Below are 21,363 nucleotides of genomic sequence, written 5' to 3'. Positions count from 1 at the left end.
TTGAGTTATATTTTCAGCACACACGTGTGCATATAAATATAAAGTATTTATATATAACCATATATATTATTTTTTTATTATTTTTATATAACTATAACTATATATAACTATAACTATTATATATAGTTATATATTTTATATATATGTATACATATATGTATAAATGTATATGTATATATGTATAAAATATATATAACATTTTATTTCCAGGCAGGTTCTTTCTAAGCTTCCTTTGAGCTCATTCTATAGCCCAGGCAGACCTTATCCCACTCTCCTGCCTCAGCCTCCCAAGTATCTGGGGCTACAGGCCTGAACTGCCAGGTCCAGGCTCTTCTTGAGTGTCCAATAAATAGCTGGAGCACACGGCCTTTTAAAGATCATTTTCTACACATTTCTCCAGAGAGGACACTGGTACAGCTTTGGTGGCTGTCTGTCCCAGGAGCTTTGTCTCTTAGGAAACAGACAGACTCAAATGTCAATGCTTCAGTTTTAGGAAGTGTAAGGGGAAAGGAGCAGACAGATAGTACCCCGACAAGCTGCTTTTTGTTTCTGGAGCATGCTCAGTGAGGAAGTGAGCTTAGGTCATAGCTGAAGGGAAGGATTTAGGGTTAAATTAGAAGAATTTTCTGTCTGCTACCTGCCCCTCCAGCTATCCCAGGCTGGCTTTAAACAAAGACAGGAAGATGCTTCATCCCAAACCAGCAGCCAGTACTAGCCAGCTAGGGTTCCAGCAATTTCATACTGTGGCAAAATCATGCCAGCAGGCTTTGTCTAGACTGGAGAATATTTTGCTGTTACTAAATAGCAAAATGCTGCCCTGGTGATATCTCAGGTACCACCCATTGCCACACTCTGTGTCTCAGCAGCCACAAGGGTCTACTTGCTCATCTAGGAATGGTCCTCTCTACTCATGCTGACCCCTTACTTTGGTCTAGTCCCAAACCCCAAGACCTAACAAGAGGCCCCCACAAGGGCTATTTGTTTCAAACATCAAAGCGGTGGTACCCTTAAGATAACTGTCCTTGGGCAGTCTTCAGCTTCTAGAACAGACCTCAGAGGATCTCCAGTGTTAACACGCAACCTTAAACCCAAGCCAGAGCTAAGTCCTCAGGGCCAGTCCGGCCAAGGTCCACAGAGTCAATTCCAGAGTGGGCAGGGCCAACAGCTGGCTGGGCCCCTCTCGGCCTTCCTGCTCTGATGTGTCCTGGCTTCCATCATTAACTACACACTGGCAATGGGCGAAGGAAGGGGTGTGTGATGAACACATCAACCCAGGGTTCTCCTACTCGCGTCCCTACAAGGGCCAGGGAGGTGGGGCAAAGGTGCCTGTGTACACGGGGTCACTGTCTAGTTTCAGGCACCTGCTGACAACACAGACCTCAGGTTCCAGACCGGCAGGTGCTCAGAGATCCTTTCCTTAGAAGACAGAAATCATTTCAAGCTTTCCTGCACTTTGCTTACTTTGGGGAAGGGGGAGACAGGCACACACACAGGGCACATGTCAAGGTCAGAGGGCAATCTGCAGGTCTCTTCTCTTCTTCCACCACGAGGGACTGAATTCAGCCTTTCTGGCAGTCACCTTTACCACTGGACCTTTTTACTAGTTCCAAGACAGAAATCTTAGCTTTCGATTAAATATTTCAATTTTTATGCTAACTAGCAATTAATTCCATTTGTTTTAAAACCATGAGGGAACACACACACACACACATACACACACAGTAGATCAGGCTCCCTGATGGCTGGTTAGCAACCTCTACCATGACCCAGGGAGAGATCCTCTAGTTGCTAACCCAGAAAACCTCCCAGCATCCTTTGGTCCTTTGCCTTGCAGAGATGCCTCTGTGAGTGTGGGCCCATGAGGAAAGGGGTAAGATTAAAGAATGGAGAAGGTGTCAGAACTCCCCGACCTGTGCTAGGACGTGTACTGAGCAGCCCATTTACCATATTTCACCTCCAGACATCCTTCCCTTCCCAAAACCCAAGGACTCTGGATTTACCTTGCCCTCGGTCCTAAGAGTTAACAGAGACCTGGGGGTGGGGTAGGGGTAGAGAGGGGGTGGAGTGCTACCAGGCCTAGTTACTAGCAACATTAATGACTTGCACACAGGTTTCCGCTAAAGAGAGTCATGTGGAAAACTATGTCTCAGAATGCAGAAACACAGAGTCCAAAGCACAGTCAGTAAATTAAACCAATAAAGTCAGGCTCCATTTAATCCCAGCACTTGGGAGGCAGAGGCAGGCGGATCTCTGGGAGCTCGAGGCCAGCCTGGTCTACAAGAGCTAGTTCCGGGACGGGCACCAAAGCTACAGAGAAACCCTGTCTCGAAAAACCAAAAAAATAAATAAAAATAAATAAATAAATAAAGTCAGGCTCCATGGAGGACTCATGCTCAGAAAAACAGATTCAAAGTTACAACCCAATCCTTGCGGGTTTTGTTCTCTCTTTTGAAGCATAGTTGCTTCATCCGGTAAACAGAGAGAGGGAGGTGTGTGTGGAGACTCAGCTGGAGGAATGGGAGGGAGAAGAGAAGGGAGAAGGGCCAGGCAAAGGTTTCCAGGGAATGCTAAGATAGAAGAAACAAATTGGGAATGTTCTCCTGTTTGGCCCACTTATTGCCAACCGCTCCATTGCAATTTTGCAGCTGAATTATAGCCAAAAAAAAAAAAAAACCGTTACAGCTCAGAAGATGGTGGCTCACGCTGGCATCAATGAGCAGTAGGTGAATGGGTGAATATTTAAGTCTGACTTACGGGCAGTCTACCATCTAGAATGAATAGTTAAGTCTGACTTACGGGCAGTCTACCATCTAGAAAGAAAGGGGAATTGATAACCACGCACCCCTTCTCCATCTCGGGTCTGCCTCAGAAAGCTGCTGAGGACAGGATCATTTTAGATCCCACAGCTCTAGAGAAAAACACTAAGAAAATATTGACCAGAAAGAACCAATTTTTTTTTCTGAAGCAATTAACCACACACTGGTGACTTTAAAAGAAACACTATCAATTCTTTGACAAGTACTTACTGAAGAAACTTATGCAGCTAAAAGTTAGTTTGATTGGAGCAGTGGTGGTGTACGCCTTTAATCCCAGCATTTGGGAAGCAGAAGCAGGCAAAATTTTGTGTCTGAGGTCAGCCAGGTCTGCAGAGTGAGTTCCAAGACAGCCAGGACTACAAAGAGAATCCCTGTCTTGGAAAACAATAACCACATCTGAAAAGTAGATGTGAGGGACTCACTGGTTCTCCAGAGTCCTGGTCCTACCTTGCTATGACAGTCATGGGCTCTTAGAACCGTCTGCAAGTCTTCAATAGCAAAATGTATCTTGTGCGAGCAAGAGAAAAGAGACACGTGTTTCCTCCACGCCAATAAATACCAAACCAGGTAACAACCTTATTTTGTCCTTTTCTGATCTCAAATTGTGCCGGTGTGTGACATTCAAAAGAGCTCAGTCGGGTGTAATGAAATGCTGTGACCTCTTAAAAATGTCCTGTTTGGATGACACCAGCAAGACAAACTTACTCCAATGGTCAGGTACATTCACCCCATCACTAAAGTCCCCAGGAATGGGCACCACCAGTCTGCGCTCATCTCTGTGGAAGGTGGGCCAGCTCAGTAGGTTCACACTTGGCTGTAGAAACTGAACCCAATAACCACGTCTCCTGGAGATCTATATGGGTGCTGCGCTCAAGCTGGTCACACATGGGCCACCACAGAGTTGAGAGTGATCCAGAGCAAGAGCCCCAGGATGCAAGACCATCTGCATGAGTAAGATGCTGGCTCACAATGCCTTCACATCAAACACGTTCACACTGCCTGGGTTAGCAGCCTCTTACAGACAGCGATGGCACAGACCATCCTTGATTTGCACCCAAGGGAAGCTGAGTGGGGAGGACACACATTTACTAATGAAGCCCTCTTCCTGTTATTCCCTTTCCTTGCCTTCCTGCTTCACCTGCTTCTCTCCTCCATCCCAGTAACTGGGGAAAGAGCTAGAGAGCAGAGAAGCACAAAATGGAGCAATAAAAAGACACATCTGGGCTGGAGAGGTGGCTGGGTGGTTATGAGTCCATGAGGACCTAAGTTCAGATCCCAACGCCTGTGTAATGAGCAAGACAAACATATGCAACTCCGGTTCCAAGAGAGCTAATGCCTTCATCTGGCCTCTGCACACACACTTGCACATACTCATGCTTGTACCCACATGCCGATACACACAAATAAAATATGTCTGGTTTAAAATAGTTCAGGTTATCCCGGACTATATAGTTCAAGACCAGCCTGGGATTTCCTATTCCAAATTTAAAATAATAGTAACAGTAATAATAATTATTAGTAAATAACTAAGGAATTATTTTGTAAAGCAGGAAATGACAAAATTAAAATGAAAACACCTAAGTTAATAGAGACTGGTTATGTGCCCAAGCATACTCTCAACATAAGCCGGTCTTATCTCCCAGGATGCTTTTTGTTGGATTTTTTATCAGTCTTATGCAAGTTTCCTAAGTAATTTATAACAGCTTAGCATTTTGACAGACTCTGAAACTTCCACGATAACCACCGCCTACGGCCACTCTAAGGCCATTCCCCACTTCTCTGTCCCTTCCATGATAACTACTGCCTATGGCCACCCTAAGACTATTCCCCATTCCTCTGGCCCTTGCTTTCCCCTGCCAGAAAGCTAGAATGCTAAACACGTGAAAGCCCTCACTCTCGGACTCCCTTGCAGCTAGGACACACTCACAAGAAGTCTGGCCTCTGACACGGGTGAGGAAATGTACTGTCTCTTACGGAAAGGCAACTTAAAGGGGCCCTAGCATGTTCATGTCCCCTTTTAGCTCCTTTTCTCACCTCCTGGGTATCACACATCGTCCCTAGACAGGTCACAACCATCCAGCAACAGAGTGACAAGTGGGAGATGATGGCATGGAACAGTGGCAGAGTGGGGAACATGGAATGACCCTGAGCCCTGTTGGTCTCACTGAGCCCCAGAACCAGTCCAGGACTCTCTGCTCCCAAGTTTACAGCCGAAGAGATAAACAGTCCCCTGTTCGTTTATCCACTGACATAACAAAGGATTTGGGGTTACCCACACTCTTGCTTGTAGACTCATGAAGTCAAGTCACTTCTGACTTAGAAGTGAGAACTGCTTTCACTTTAACTTATTGCTGTTGATTTAGGGGTACACTCTGGAAATACCATTTTGACAATGCCTGTCTTTTGTCAGAATGCCATTGACTTGAGTACATCTGTCTCTAGGACAATGAAACCAGAAATGAGGGCAAATTTAACCAATCACACTGGCAAAATGGGATCATTAGGATTTAAACTTTTAAAGCTCTCGGACGTTTTGTTTAAAAACTAACGTAAACAGAAGCTACTGTTTGGGGGAAATCTTATCCCACCCCCCATCTACATCATTAGCTTTCTGGAGTGGATTAGGAAGACAAACTGGAGGGATCCCATGGATATCGTGCATAACAACCATGAGGAGATAAGCCACCGCAAAGAGCAAGCTGGGAGCCGCAGAAGGAGCACAGGGCCATGCCTGCTGAGGACAGGGTCACAGACTCGCGGGAAATCAGCACTTTCCAGGTTTTTATGGGATCTTTTGCACATTCTTCAAATTCAATTTGCAACCAAGAAATGATTTCTTAAAGAACTGCCATTGTTCACTGGTTCAACTCAGACTCAGCCCACTACAAACTGCTTGACATGCCAGCCAAAACACACACAAAAACTCTCTCTAAAAATCCATTTCTTTCCCCCAAATGTGAAAGTCATTGTCTAACTATGTTAAACAGCCAGGCATTCCTGTGTCCCTGGTCACCACTCAGATATCCCTGAAATCTCCCTGGAAAATTCCCTTAGAAAGTGTGCTAGGCAGTGGCTGGGGATGGGGCTCAGATGGTGAGTGTTTGCCTGGTGTGCATGAAGCCTTGAGTTCAATCCCCAGCACCTCATAAACCAAAAATGGGGGGCATGCTTGCAGTCCCAGCATGTGGGGGCAGAGGGTCAGAAATTCAAAATCATCTTTGGTTAGATGGTGTGTTTAGGGCCAGCCTGTGACATAGAACAAAATACTAATAAAAGAAGACAGACAAGTGTTGTGGGGAGGTAGGTTTAAAAAAAAAAAAGCAGTGGAACAGATGTGATCAGAAACCACAAAGACCCAGTGACAGCCCTGATTCCTAATGAGTAGTTTTTAAAGATGTGTAAGTCACTTAGTGGTTGTTAATGGGAACAGACAATCTGTTAATAAAGGAGTAGTACCAAGTAATGAACAAAAGTGTGTGTGTGTGTGTGTTTGTGTGTGTGTGTGTGTGTGTAAAATCTTAAGGAAGGAAATGGGCTTGGTCGACCAGATACCTTGTGTCAGTTTTGCCTTTCATTCATCCAGCAACCCTAAGTCTCAGAGTCTAAGCAAGGCACTGGGGAATACGCAAGGGAATAGAGATTCTTCTACCTGTGGTAGCCATTTTCTCTCCAATCCCATTGTACAACTAGTCAGGGACACTGATCAAACCCATACCTGGCTGAAACCATAAAGCATACTTTCAAGGTTTCTACAGGTAGAAAGCGTGGGTGCCAGATGCACATTGTGTTGGTTGTGAGTGTGTGGGGGTAAAGCATGGGGGGGGGGGTTAAAGGTGGGGTTAGACACACAAGCATAGGTCTCCAACTGCTGATGGGGCAAGTTTAACAAGCCTACTATAGGAAGGACCTTGCTCCTAGCCACACTCCTGGTCCATTTTGCAGTAGGGACCAGGCTGACAACAACTGCTCCTTCGGGGAAGCCCTACGTGAGCTCGGCAAACCACACCGTGATGGAATCACTCATTGACAGCCAAGTAGCAGAGGCCCAGAAAGGGTGTTTGTTCTGCTTTCAGCTCTTCAGCTTCCAGCTCCAGTTTAGAGTCATGTAGGGAGGGTGAGGCACCAGGAATTTGGGGGAGACATCACATTCGCAGTCAAGAAGGGTAAGAAATGAATGTGTGAGTGCTGGCTTGTTGGCTTGCTCCCCGCACTCTCCTTTCTGGTAGCCTGCAGGGGAGGATTGCGGGATTTCTAAGATTTAAGTCCAAATCCTAGGACAAGTATGTACTGGCTGATGCCTTTGGGGGAGCAGCTCACGTTAACAGCTTGGAACCTGACTCCCACAGGAAGACAAGTGTCACGACATGGAAACTAAGTATAAGAACACCCTGGGAAGAGTTAGTTATGGACAGGAAATAAAAAAGGCTGCCTACACCACAGGGTGAAATTCGTGTCTGCAGCTTGAGTTGTACTGAGTCTTCTGATGCCACCGTAGAAAACGGCAATGCTGTTCCTTTTAATCAGCATTCACTGCTCTCTAGATAGGTTGTGTCTGAGGGCTTCTGTTGCTGTGAAGAGACACCATGAGCACAACAGCTCTTATGAAGGAAAACATTTGATTGGGGTGGCTCACAGTTTGGAGATACAGTCCATTATCATCATGTTGGGACATGGTGGTGCACAGGCAGACATGGCGCCATAGAGGTAACTGAGACTTCTACATCTGGTAGCCGACAAGAAGTAACAAGAAGTGGTCTGTCTCACTGGGCGTGGCTTGAGCATCTATGAGCCCTCAAAGCCCACCTCCACAGTGACACACTTCCTCCAACAAGACCACACCTACTCCAAATAGTGCCATTCCCTTTGAGGGCCATTTTCTTTCAAAGCACCACAGGTTGTTACACTTAGTTTTAAGTGTAGCATAATACATGGAATATTCTGATTACTATAATTATAATATTCACAATGCTCTTCCTAGGTACAAAAATGAAGCTTTAGCTTTAACTGAAAGAGCGCAATCTACAAGACCATGAGCCCTGCCCCCACTTTCAACTTTCCATATTCTTCTCCCTGGTCCAGTTGCTTTAACTTTGGCCTGGGCCTACAAATGTACTAAGGGTTCCCCAACAGCTAAAAGGTTACAAACCCCAGCTTTAGCCTTCGGTTTCAAATCCCTTTCTTATTAATATTTTATTTGCAATTGTTAATATAGTCATATTGACCGTTAACGAGTAATTTGACCTTTTCAACTTAATATTTGCTGGAAGCTCCAACAAGTGACAAAGTGGGGGGGGGGAAGCAGCGCATTAAGGGAACAAAACAGGTAACTGGACGTTTGTAATCATCTCTCTTTGAGGCCCAGCCACCAACAAATGAATCCCTTTTAAAGAAACCCACAGAAGATTGGACCAACTCGGAAAGGCCGGGAGCACCCTCTATGGGCCACAGAGCTGAAGCGCAGCAGAGAATTCTGGGTTCAGGGAAGCTGTCAAGTCTTAAAGGGCTTCTGGGAGGAAGGAAAATAGGCTGCTGGTTTACGTGACTAAGTGACTAACCAATTGTTCCAAATGCTCCAATGAGCACCTATTAACGCTGGTGAAGATGTGCCGGAAACAACAGCCACAGTTCCCGCCTCCCGCAGAGACCTGCTCTCCCCCAAGGCACCGAGTTTCCAGTTCGCTCTGCATCTAGACAGAAGAATCCTGAACATTCACAAGGGCACAGCAGGCCTCTTCCTTTCTCACTTCTACTTTTCTATCTGTAAATATCCACCCCCGTATTTTCTAATTAAAACAAAAGCTTTTGAAAGCAGAAGTTTAATTACAATCTAAGACAACCCAAAATTCCATAGGAAACAAAGTCGAGGTGCCGCCCCCAGTCAGCCTCCGGAAGCATCTCTGGGGACTTTTGTGTCCAGGTTCTTTATTCACATCCCTCGGGGGACCGTGGCCCCCAAAGATCTCCTCCTAATTCCCAGAGCCAAGGGAGGTGGGCACTCTGTAACTCAAAAGAGAAGTAAACTGATCAGCCATAGGTCACCCAAGGGAACACAGCCCTGGTTCTTAGCCCCCACGGGACCCATTCTGGACTCCTGACCTCAAGTACTATATGGTAACAAATTGTTGCTGCTCTAAGCCAGGAGGGGTGTGGTCACTCCTCGCAGCAACCACAGGGAAACGATGCAGCCCACACCCTTCCCTCCCCATGACAAGGGATGGGCCACCATGACTTAAGTGCAGATAGGATATGTTGGTATCTTGGGGAACCCTGTAGTGATGGCTTCCTAGGAAAATAAATTGTCACCGTGCAATCCCACTGCACCCTCTAATTTCAAAATAATGCATTCTGTGCTTTCAAAAGTCAGTGGTACCAAGCATCCATCTGGCTAGGCACCGAAGCACACGCTAAAACACAAGGAGTCTCCTGCTTGCAACACAGCATAGAAAGAAACACTAGCGATCTGGAGCAGGCTGGGTCATGGGAAAGCTTCCAAGGGTTCTAACAACAAGGTGATCTCCCTGACCAGGTCTGTCTGCAAATGAAGGCGAACTGCTGAAGGCCAGCAGAGATGTCACGATGGCGCTGACTCTGAACCAGCATCCGCCTCCTAAGCTCCATTGAGCTGTGTAACCATGAGCTCTGAAACTGTGTGGCCTTTCTACCTTGCAACTTATAAAATTTCCATAAAACTTATGCATGATCTTCCTCCCCGCTGTGCTAGGAATTATACTAGTTTAAAAGCGAATTAGTTTATAATGGAGATGGAGCTCAGGGGGTGTGTCTGCCTAGCATGTGTTTGATACCCAGCGACAGACAGAAATAATTAGATAGACACTTACTGATTTATTTTTTAAAAATAACCACAGAACTGGAAAGATGGTTCGGCCATTAAGAGAGATTACTACTCTTGCAGACCGTGGTTTGATTCCCAGCACCTACATGGTGGCTCACACCATCTGTAACTCTAGTTCCGGGGGAATCTAATGCTTTTGTTCTGGTTTCCACAGGCACCAAGCACTCGCATACACATATGCAGACAAACACTCGTACACATAGAAAATTTTAATCAAAAAGTGTTTAAATAACTATACAAAAGTCTTCCATGTTGACACAGAGCAAAGTTTCAAAAGAATAACTATGTTTCCCTAACTGAGAAGGCAACAGAAGGGCACCGGCCCTTGTATTTCGGCAAATCACCTTAACAGAAGGTGGTTAGACTGCTATGCTGTCTACTCGTTCAGTCCCCTGTGATATGCTGCTTTTTGGCTGAAGAGAATCTGGCCTCCTACAGATGTGGGGCGGGGGAGTGCTTCCAGAGCCTTTGTGGACAACTTTGGAAAATATTTCAAACTACACTGAGCACCCCATGGAGCTTCCCTAAGGGTTGATTGCACTGTAGAATCTGAAACTACGGGAGGAATTTTTCTCATTTTTTGTAGACTAAAAATGCATCCCTCTAGAACAGGGTGGTACCTCCGTGACACAGCATTTACCTGGCAAGCACAAGGCCCCGTGTTCAATTCTCAACATGACAAATTATTACAGGGGTGAAAGATTCAAAGTTCAAGATAGGCAATAGATCGTGTGTGTGTGTGTGTGTGTGCGTGCGCGCGCGCGTGCTTGTGTGCTCACATGTACTCTGGCATGTGCACACATGATTGCACACTTGCACGTGGAGGTCAGAACATGACATCAGGAAGTCTGTTCTCACTTTGTACCTCACTGGGGCAGAGTCTCTCCTGGTTCTGCTGCTGTGCCGTGCACTGTGCCAGCTGATTCACACCTGTGAGTGGTTCCCAGGGATCCTCCCATCTCGCTACAGTAGTGCTGGCATTGTGGACGCAAGCCACCACATTGGGCCCCTGTGTGATACTTTGTATGATAGCCATTTGGGCTTGGCATGCCATATCAAGTAACATTTTAGAAATCACACTCATCCCATATTGCTATTAAAACCACATTCACCCACGTCGCCACTGTCCTGAGAAAGGTTTCTAACACAGGGAAGCACCTGCCTACCAGAGAGGCAGCTTAGCTACATTCAAATTTTAACTTAAAAACTCAAGTTGTTTCACTGACAGGAAATACTTGTGACTACTTTGCTAGAAGCAGCAAGCCCATTTTGTTCATTTTTGGAGAAAAAAATTGTGCTACAGCTACCTAAGCCAGTAACTACAGTTTGTCTGTAGCCAGTTTTTTTAAGTAAATACTGATCCTACTTAGAAAGCAAGTTACTCAACTGCCCCGCAAAGTCACACTGGTGTTCCTGCGTGGGGTCAGAGTTAGTACTCCTGCTAAAAATGATACCAAGGATATTCCTCATTTAAACTGGCACATTCATTCTCTCTCTCTCTCTCTCTCTCTCTCTCTCTCTCTCTCTCTCTCTCTCTCTCCTCCCCCCTCCACAAAGGCCTGAAAAATTCAATGTTGTTAGTGTTTTCGGTATCCCTGTCTTGCCTTATTATCGGCTACCATTTATTACACCGGGCCAGCTTTTGCACCATCAATGCAAAAAAGAGGCAAAGAGCTTTGAGAATAAGTTTGAACTTGAAGATTAATTGAAAAGATTTTTCGCTTTAAATAAAAATCACCCCTTAGCCACCCCTGGATGCTCACTGTAAAGGCATGCATGGTTTCAGGAAAATGTGTCCTAAGACTGGGGAGCAACACCCTCCCCCTTATTTTAATGTTTACATAGTAGCTATTGTAGTAATGGGTGTTGTGGGGGAGGGGCATCACTGGCTGCCTTTGTTTTATTTTCGTCCATCCTAAATCTCGGGGCTCATTGGGAGCTTTGGTGTGTGCTGCAAGCAAAACCCCTGTAGCGCTATAATGGTCTGCTACGTCAGCATAGCTCCCGGTAATTTGCCTTACAGAGATGCTGGACCCGAAAGAGGAGGGATGGGACCTGCAGCAACCGCTTGCAGGAAGCATGAATTAAGTCTGCCCGTGGTCTTCCCCATCAGACACAAATCCAGGCAGCTGCTGCAACTGTGAATGGCAAGACAGACAGGAAGGCTCCTCAAGGAGCCCATGGAATAAATTACATGATTTCTTCCCGAGCACAGGAGCCATCTGCAGGCTGCTATGCCCACTTCTTCCCTCGGCTAATTGAACTTAAGTATGGTAAATAGGCACTCTGAGACGCGCTTGTCTTCTTTGTCCATTTCTAGTCTGGTCATCGTTTTCCTGCAAATCCCACATCAACACAGTAGAGAGAAGTGCCAACAAGCCTTCCAGTTCCAACATTCCACAGTGCAGTGACTTGCAGAGCGGAGTGCATTCTTAGGAGTGGCCGACAACACTGTAGAACCCTTGAGGGTCACAAACAGCTCTGACTCCCCGCGCACCAGCAGAACCCATCCTACAGGTGACCGTGGAAACAGACAGGAAGCGATTCCACTTTCGGATAGCTTTCTCTAACAAAAACTCTTTCAGCGTTCAGCGTTCAGAAAACTTAGAAAGAGAGAAGCCATGCGACTGTAGGTGGGGAGGCTGGAAAACTAGAATAGGTTTACTCTGTCAGGCATTGTGTAAAATATGAAATGGATACTTGCCTTAAGATCATGAACAGGAGAGAAAAGACCCCTACCTCCTATAGGACCCTTTTATGATAAAGGAACTCGGTATCAGGTTACATGGCATCCAGTGCCGCCAAGCAATAGTCATGATAGAGCTACCAAAGAGGTCACAGACCTGTATCACTATCCTTGTGGGGAGAACAAAACAGGCACCAGCATACAAAGCAAGAAGCCCTTGTTGGAAAAGAAACTTTAAATTTTTTTCAGCCCTGCTGGGACAGAAAAAAAAAAAGTCTGTTTCTTAAGTTCCTACAAATTTATGACATAAATAAAATCACAGTTCTGAGTGTGGAAATGCATGTGCAAAGTGCAAACCAAGACACCAAGGGCATAGGAAGGAAAATCAAGTACAAGACTGTTTCTTTCTCCACAACTGAGAGCCAGCCAAGCCTCATTGCTTGCAAAGCAAGTGTCCAGCCAGGCTGCAGCCTGAGCTTAGGAGAGGGTGATGTTCTCCGGAACTCATTTACTGTCCTGGTCCCTATCCCTATCCCTCCTCCAAAGACAAATGTTTTCTTTCAGCTGCAAAATCCCCAAGCCTGACGCTCAGAGTTTCCTTAGACCCTGCCACTCTGCTTCCCTTTGGGCTCTCCAGTGACCCTATCCTACCTCGAGACAGGTGAACAAGATGACAGACGATGACCAACCACACCCCCAGGGAGAGTCTGACCAAAGAAAGTGCCCCCCCGCCCCCCATCTACCTCCTTCCCCTGCGCGATGCCCAAAGTCCCTTTTCCTTTCCTTTGCCTAGATCTCCAGGGCACCTAGACAAGTTCCAGTCTCCTGATTCCTGGACGTTCCAGGACGCCGTTGAAGGCACCCCAGTTTTTTCGTGCTGTAGGTGTCCCGAAGCCCATCTCCCGCGCGCAGAGTGTCTAGTGTCCATACCCAGCGAGCCCTGATTCGACCCACGAGGACGCACAGGTTAGTGACAAGACAGGCACGGAGGCTACACAGAATCAGAGCGGGGCAGTTGTCCCCAAAGTGACAAGCGGGCGGGAAGAGAAAAAGACAGTCGACCGACCGCAGAGTCCCGCATGTGCGTACCTGGGGGCCCCGCAGAGGAGACCACGGGGAGCAGCGCCGCCAAGAGCAGCAACGCCGCCCAGGGCAGCGGGCGCGGGAACGCCCCGGCCTCAGGGGCCATCGGGAGCCCGGGATGCGCGGGTACCGAGCGCGGGTGGCCGGCAGGATGCGGGCCGGAGTGACGGGGGCGCAGAGGCAATGCCGTCGGGTGCCCGTCGCCGGGCGTCCTGGGTCCTGTGCGAGCGACGTTGCAGCCCCTCGGTGATTGCTCCTGGCCACGCACAGCCGCGGCACTCCGCCACTGGGGCCACCCGCTGCCCGCTGCGTCTTTTAGCCGCGCTCGGGCGCCCCCTGTCGGTGCGCTCGCGAAGGGGTCCCACAAGGCGGGCGGGGCGCCGAGTGAGTGACCCGAGTCTGGGAGACCCGGAACCCCACTGGGTTTTTGTAAAATTAAAAAAAAAATGGAGATATAATTTTAAAAGATAGTCTGTAGATCAGGAAAAAAGTGACAGGGAAGTCCCTCTCTGTCTAATTCTTCTACTTTCTGGCCCAAAAAGTGACTGACAAGATGGGACGTGAACTTGTCCTTTAAACCCCTTATCCCCACTGTGTGGTTTCAACTTGCGGGACCAAGCTAGGACCCGTCACCCTTTTCTGCACGTGGCAGTGGTCTGCGGGCTCGCAGTTTCCTTCCCGCTCAGCCAGAGCGCTTGGGAAAGGGTGATCAACTGTGCTAGACAGGGCTGCTCCTGGCTGTCATTTCGCTGGAGCGCGTGATTCCAGTTGAAACGGAAGCAGGCCTTAAGCAAGCCACATAAACCCAGCCAAGAACTTATTTGACCTCCCTTTCTGTAATTCAAACACTGCCTTGGGGTCCCGCTGTGCGGGATAACAGCCTGGGTTTGCTCCACACCGGTCCTGAGACACAAGCGGAATTGGAGCGCCCCTGGAGGCGACAAAAATGAGAGCTTGGGAAGCAGAGTGTGGCTCTCTGCAAACCAACCCGATGCGGAACATGGCATGGGCTCGCCGACGTGGCAACCCCAAACTTGACGGGACCCGTTTCACTCTGCAAGACGGAAAGCGCGTTAAACAAAGTGCGGGGTGATGGCAACAAAACACGGAATCCTATTCTGAAAGAAAATGACAGAATCAAGACACCCGTGCGCTGAGCCCAGGCTGGCATCTCTTGCCTGACTACAGCCTTGAGTGAAGTCTCCACGGTCCCCAAAGAGAAGAGGGCTCTCCAGCGACTTCCTCTTTAGTGCTTAGGAACATTCTACTGTAAACAGACGCTCTTGCCCCACCCCTTGGGGCTCTAGCTTCCCCACGTGCCAGTTAGTAGCACGCTGGCTCCTGTCACTGCCAGCATGGTCTTCTTTCAGGAGTTCAGGTTCCCTCCCTAAACTCCCCACACTTTCTCAACTGTTAGTTTCAAGCCGACTGACCTACAGCTCCTGCGGCTCTTGCTGGTCAGTCAGAAGTGGGAGAGAATCTTTCTAGGCGGAGCTGGTGGGAGACCGTTCTCTTCCTCATTGCCCCACGGGAGGTGTAGGGTAGTGCCATGGTGTACTGAAATGCAGTCCTAAAATGTATGTCTTTCCTCATCACTGGAGCCTGTGAGCCATGCGTGCCTTTGGGGGTAAGGATTGTGACTGAATTTAGCATTCTGAGATAGAGTGCTTAGGCTATGAATGTCGCATGTATGTTTATAAAGAGGGGAGAGGGACTTGATCTACATATAAGGGAAGACATGTGTCCACATACTGTGGGGTATGACAATAGGGGTAATTCAAAGTCAAAAGGAATTCCCACAGAAAGCCACCAAACGGAGGAGGGGGCAGGGAACTGGAGGGGGGAGGGGGCAGGGAACTGGAGGGGGGAGGGGGCAGGGAACTGGAGGGGGGAGGGGGCAGGGAACTGGAGGAGGGGGAGGCTGGGCTCAGAACTCTGAGCAGGAGACAGACCAGAAACAGGTCCTCATAACCCAGGGAAGATTAAAGAACCATTCTGCCTTCATTTTAGAATTAAAAGCCAAGGTATAGTAAAGACAAACTGGGTTTTGATTAAGCCTGTCTCTCAAGGATTGGGCTATGCCCGACCTGAAGCCTTAGCTACAATGGTTCTCTACTGCCTGATCCAGGAATGGCAGCCATGCCTGTGCTTCAAAAAGTTACAACCCTAACTTTGTTTCCAAAGCTGGTATCAGCACCTGTGGCCACCTTTTCCTGACCACCTGTTATGCTCTTTATCTGTGACCCTACCCCTGTCTTCCTCACATCCAGAGCTGACTTCCCCAACCCCATCTTAAGGGGAGGCAGCCTGTTTACAAAAATTTAAAAAGCTTGCTTTAATTAATTGCTTGTTTTAATTAATTTGGCCATGTTGGTTTGGGTCAGCGGTCTTTCTCCTCCCATCTTTGGGGCTAACAAAGAGCAGGGCACACAGCAACAGCAGCAGGGCATGAGAACTAGAGACACCCCAGGATCACCTTGAAAGGACGGTTCTAGAACTGACCCGCAGGCTGTGGAGAAAACAGACAGTCGCACAGTAATGCCATCCTCGGCCTGGCCAGTGGGACTTCTGTGATTCCAAGACTTTACTCCTCAGTTTAGACTCAATGAAATTATCAACACAGCAAAATGTGCAGTAACTCAGCAGACAGCATGTTCCCTCTTTCAGTGTGAGACACACATTTATTTCCTACCCCAGAAGGTGGCTTGTTAGAGTAACCGTCTCGTGGGGACTATTCAGACAGCACAGGACAAATCAACTTCCAGTGTCAGACTTCTGGCAGTCAAATCAGAAGACAGCCAAGGGCTGTGGACACTCAGTGAAGTTACCAACATTTACAAGTCCTGGTTCCAATTCAATACAAAATTGACCCAAATGTGATGGTTCACACACTTAATCCCAGCACCTGGAAGGCAGACGCAGGTGAATCACTATGAGTTGGAGTCCAGCTTGATCTGCGTAGTGAGACCCTGTCTCAAAAAAAATACAATGTATATATAATTTTAAAGTCTTAAAGGAGATTTCTAAAGTATCATAACTTTAAGATAAGTGTGTGTGTCCATGTGTCTGTGTGTCTGTGTGTGTGTATCTGTGTGTGTGTTTGTTGTCTCTGTGTGTCTCTCTTTGTAGGAGGTCTTTCTGTCCATGTGTTACTTTCATTGGTTAATGAATAAAGAAACTGCCTTGGCCTAGTCGATAGGGCAGAACTTAGGTAGGCAGGGAAGACAGAACTGAACTCTGGGAGGAAAAAAGGCGGAGTAGGAGAGAGACACCATGGAGCCACCAGAGACAGACGTGATGAATCTTTCCCGGTAAGCCACTGCCACGTGGTGATATACAGATGAATAGAAATGGGTTAAATCAAGAAGTGAGAGTTAGCCAATAAGAGGCTAGAGCTAATGGGCCAAGCAGTGACTTAATTAATACAATTTCTGTGTGGTTATTTCGAGTGTAAGCTAGCCAGGTGGCTGAGAAGAACAAATGGCTCCTTCCCTTACAACATCTCTGTGTGTCTGTGTGTGCATCTGTGTGTGTCTGTGTGTGTACATGTGTGTATGTTCTGTGTGCCTCTGTGTGTGCACGTGTGTGTGTGTGTATGTGTGTGTGTGTGTGTGTGTGTGTGTGTGTAGGCCAGAGATTGACATCACTGTCTTCCCCAGTCACTCACTACCACTTTTTTTGAGACAGGGTCTCTCACAGAATGCAGAGCTGACTACTTTGGCTGGACTGGCTGGGCAGTGAGCCCAGAGAGTCTCCTGTCTCCACTTCCCCGGTGCTGGGATTACAGGCTAATGTTACCACAGCTGCATTTTCATGGGTCCTGCAGATCAGAACTAGTCCTCGTGTTTACACGGAAGCCTCTTACCAACTGAGCCCCTCTCTGCATCCCAGCTTTTAGGTTCAAAGCAGACAAGGGAGACATTAAACGGACGTCAGTCACTGCCGTCCCTCCTGCGCGTGACCCTCTCACAAATATAGGCATGCTAACATTTTCCTTGTTTGTTTTCGAGACCGGGTCTCATTTTTTTCCAGGATGGCCACAAGTGTGTCACAAGGTGAAGACGGCCTTGAACTCTTCCTACCACTATCTCCCAAGTGCTGGGACTACAGGTGTGTGTCACCACCACACACTTTAGCTAGGGTTAAAATACAGGGCTCCCTGTGTGCCTGGATACACTCTACCACCTACCTCCAACCCGGCCTCTTTTTAATCATTATTTCTTTAGTTAACATTCAAAGTAATGTTTCTCAACATGGAGTTCTCCTATACATATTTTGTTCATATTTGTGTCATATAGAGATACATATATGTGTATACACACATCTGCATGTGCACACACACACATACACACCTTGTTGTGATTTGCCCTGCCCCCACAGCTAGTTCCCACAGCTGTTCTTTCTGCTTTGATTTTGAGTGCGCACAACCAATGCTGCCCTAACACATTTTACTGCCTTCCCACACACTTTCTTCACCTCCTGATTGTGGCTTTGATTTAAGTCGTCAAAATAAAACAAAGCCTGGGCTTAGTGGCACAGGACTAAAATTTCAGCAGTTGGGAACTGGAGGCAAGAGGATCATGAATGAGTTTGAGGCCATCCTTGGCTACATGAGATCCTGCATCCAATAAATAATAAAGGAAGGAAGGAAGGAAGGAAGGGAGGGAGGGAGGGAGGGAGGGAGGGAGGGAGGGAGGGAGGAGGAAAACGGAGATCTCTCTGTGGTTCTGTAGATCCCCTGGTATCTGACCCCTGCCAACCACCTCCAGCTCCAGTCCATGGTTTATTCCCAGCCTCACGCATCAGGCTGTGTCCACATACACTGTCTCTGGTCCTAGTTATGTTTTAAATAACCATGCATCAGAAGAGTTCAGCACTCTCCCTACACATTGTCACGGCATTCCTGTGTGGCAGGCTGGGGATTACAGTGCTGTTCTCATGAGAAATGTGCGTCCACAGTGAACTCAAGCCGAGCTCTGAAAGTGTGTGCTTTCGGCCTTTCACAGGACACCCGGTCCTGTCCAGTCTTGGGTCTGGATCTCTGGAAATACCGCCTTTGCTGATGTAGCTCCTGACGGGACCTGCAGATACCGTGAAATGCCCATTATATGATGGCCATGTGCACACAGCTCTAAAGGTTATGCATAAACATGCTTAGGGTGAGTGGCATGAAAACATAATTTTATCATGACAAATCAGGAAGAAAGCATGTTTTTCTAGGATTCTGTAAAATGGAAAAGGCAGGAAAAATAGAAGTTGATAGTAGACTCATTCATTTCTCTCGACTCTGATGATATGGGGGGGGGGGGGGCTTGTTTCTATCTGGCAGTGAGGGGATGCTCTGAAAACCTTTCCTTGAGCCGTGTTCATTTTGTCCTTGAAAGAGTCTCATCAGTGTTACTCAGCTTTCCAGGGAGTCTGGCATGTCCCGGGTCCTCTAACCAACATGACAACCCAGCCAAGCTTCAACTCCAAGCTCAGGGCTCTCTCCACCACGAATGACAACTTGCAGTGTGATCAAGGCAGAGGGTGCAGATAAAAGTCTATTTCACTTGCCCCAATACCACTATAGATTTGAGAGGAACACTCTGGTAGCGTCCAAATGGAGTACAACCCTCTCTAGCGTACAATTATGCAAGACCTGGCTGTCACATGATTCAGCTTCTCTGAGTTTGGAAGGCACAGAAACAGATGGTGTCTGGGTTAGGGAAGTATTATTCTGTTCTGCCACTGCCCACATTGAGTTCCTGAGCCCAGAAGTTCTGACTTGCTTCCACTGCAAGGCAGTACCAAGGCAATTATCTTCCTTACTACCAATGTGTTGGTGAAACATGAAGGATTAAGATGTCAGATTCCCAGCCTAGCATGTGCAGCCTTAGGAGCTCTAGCTGAGGCTGATGCTGTTGGCATGGAGAGAAAGCCACAGACTGCTCTGTTGACAAAGCACAAAGACTAGGTAAGATCCCTAGAACCCATCCCCCAAAGAGGGGGGGGAGGCTCTTTATAACCCCTGCACCAGGAAGAGAAGGCAGCTGAGTCTCTAGGACTCGCTAGCTGGCATAGACTAACTGGTAAACCCAAGGCCAATGAGAGACTCTGTCTCTAAAAATAAGGTGGATGACTCTACCTGTTGTTGGTCTCTAGCTTCCAGGTACAAATCATGAACACACACATGGAGAGAGAGAGAGAGAGAGAGAGAGAGAGAGAGAGAGAGAGAGAGAGAGAGAGAGAGAGAGAGCCCACACAGCTACAGAAAGCCACAGACTTGGGTTGTACCCTTCGTTCAATGTCTCAGGTGAGCTGAGCACATCTATCTCAAAAAGAAGCTGAGAGTCCAGCTCTGTCGCCTGCACTCATCAGTGGACCCTTGGCTTGAACTATATGAAGAGAGATTGTACATCCATTTCCTCCTGAGCATACTCCCTATTGAGCATCTATTCTTGCTCCATTCAATATGCTAGGATCTGAGCACAAAATTTGGTCAAGACTGATTGTTCTTGCCTCAAGGAGCTAGGTCAAATGCAGCGAATTCACCAGTCAATCAAAACCAAACTACAGTCCAGTGTGATGAGGGCTGTACAGGGACAAGAAGTTCAAGGATATTTTACACATTGCCTACCTCCCTTCTCTCTATTTCCCCAAAAGGAAGTATTTGACCCCGTGTGTAAAACACCACTTGTGTATGTTCTGTGGGTCAATGGGTCTCAATCTTCCTAATGCTATAAACTTTTAATTCAGTTCCTCACGTTGTGGTGACCCCCAACAACAAAATTATTTTCGTTGCTACTTTGTAACTGTAATTTTGCTACTGTTACGAAGCGTCATGTCAATATTTTTGGAGAGAGAGGTTTGCCTCTGGGTCTCAAGCTAGAGTTTGCGAACCACTGCTGTAGGTAGATAGAGCCACAGTCACTTTAATCCTAAAAAATTAACGGGAGCATGGCATGAGTCAAGGGGCACTGGCAAGTCTGGATAGAAGCAGGCCTCAAAATGTAAAGTCCTCAAGTTGTGGTTACAGTTCTAAAAGTTGGCCTAGGCACCATCATGTGGAAACATATGTCTGGCCAGTTTCCCAGGCTGCACTTCACTGACTCCCAGACCCTTGCCAAGAGCAGCATTCAGCCATGAAGCAAGCGTCCCTCCAGAGCTGTCCTCACAATCCTAAGCTGCTGGGTCATCCCGAGCATGTCGTCCGAGCCCCATGTCCTGCAGGTCCTGCATGCCTCAGACAGTGTGAGAACAGACATGTAGGCCCATATTTCTATGTGGTGTGGCAGCCAGGCTCTGAAGCCATAGGCCTCACCTGAGGTGGTCACGTAGCCCTGCAGACGGGCTGTCACTGCCATAACAAAGGGTCAGGAAGTTGTTGCTCCTTTCTTTGTAATTTGGAGGATGCCTGATAGAGATGCTGATTCACGCCTACGTGACAGCTAGCATACACAGCAGACAGGGAGATGCGGACATGACAAAATGCCATTCACCTGGTTACCTAGGAGACAGAACGTTGATGTATTTCCTGCTCAGTTTATGTGTTGGTATAAAAGCTGTTTGGAGAATAAACGAGAGAAATTCTTCAGGATGTGAACTCAGGACTTCATGAGGGACCACTGAGAATCTCCCTCCAGATAAAGCCATGTGAGTTGTGTCTTTATTCCCGCGCCTCCACGCCGGTCCAGAGAGAGAGTTTATGTTGGGGTCTGGTCAGAGAAATAATTTAGAGTCCGGGCTAGCACCGGACCCCGACACAGACAGGCGCTTGTCCTCGGAGTGAGGAAACTAATTATTGATTTACTAACCCCGGGATGAGCCCTCACTGTGTACCTTGCCCATAAAGAAGGCTCAGGCCTGTGGCCATCTACGAAATGACATCAGAACCAGCTGGCAGTTAACTGGAACTTGGCTGTCACCACTCCAGTGAGCTGCCC

The 21,363-nt window shown here is 47.5% G+C and overlaps 1 protein-coding gene and 1 long non-coding RNA gene across 4 annotated transcripts in view; one reads left to right on the top strand and one right to left on the bottom strand.

Annotated features, from left to right (window-relative positions):
* The window catches only part of Fndc1 (fibronectin type III domain containing 1), a 79,824-nt gene extending 65,946 nt beyond the window's left edge, over positions 1 to 13,878 (bottom strand). Inside the window, exon 1 of one of the 3 annotated variants that reach the window (XM_050135843.1) lies at positions 13,445 to 13,878. In XM_050135843.1, the coding sequence (XP_049991800.1) occupies positions 13,445 to 13,544 (100 nt within the window). In that variant the 5' untranslated portion in view covers positions 13,545 to 13,878. The remainder of the gene's footprint in view (positions 1 to 13,444) is intronic. The other 2 variants (XM_050135842.1, XM_050135844.1) reach the window with 2 other exon arrangements.
* The window catches only part of LOC126497668 (uncharacterized), a 33,676-nt gene continuing 25,473 nt past the window's right edge, over positions 13,161 to 21,363 (top strand). Inside the window, exon 1 of the long non-coding RNA XR_007590662.1 lies at positions 13,161 to 13,321. This is a non-coding gene — a long non-coding RNA (uncharacterized lncRNA). The remainder of the gene's footprint in view (positions 13,322 to 21,363) is intronic.

This window comes from Alexandromys fortis, unplaced genomic scaffold (assembly GCF_014885135.2).
Source record: "Alexandromys fortis isolate MF-2015 unplaced genomic scaffold, M_Fortis_MF-2015_v1.1 scaffold_23, whole genome shotgun sequence".
Taxonomy (NCBI): domain Eukaryota; kingdom Metazoa; phylum Chordata; class Mammalia; order Rodentia; family Cricetidae; genus Alexandromys; species Alexandromys fortis.
The sequence above is the reverse complement of the archived record's forward strand: the minus strand, read 5'-3'. Positions and strand labels throughout refer to the sequence as shown.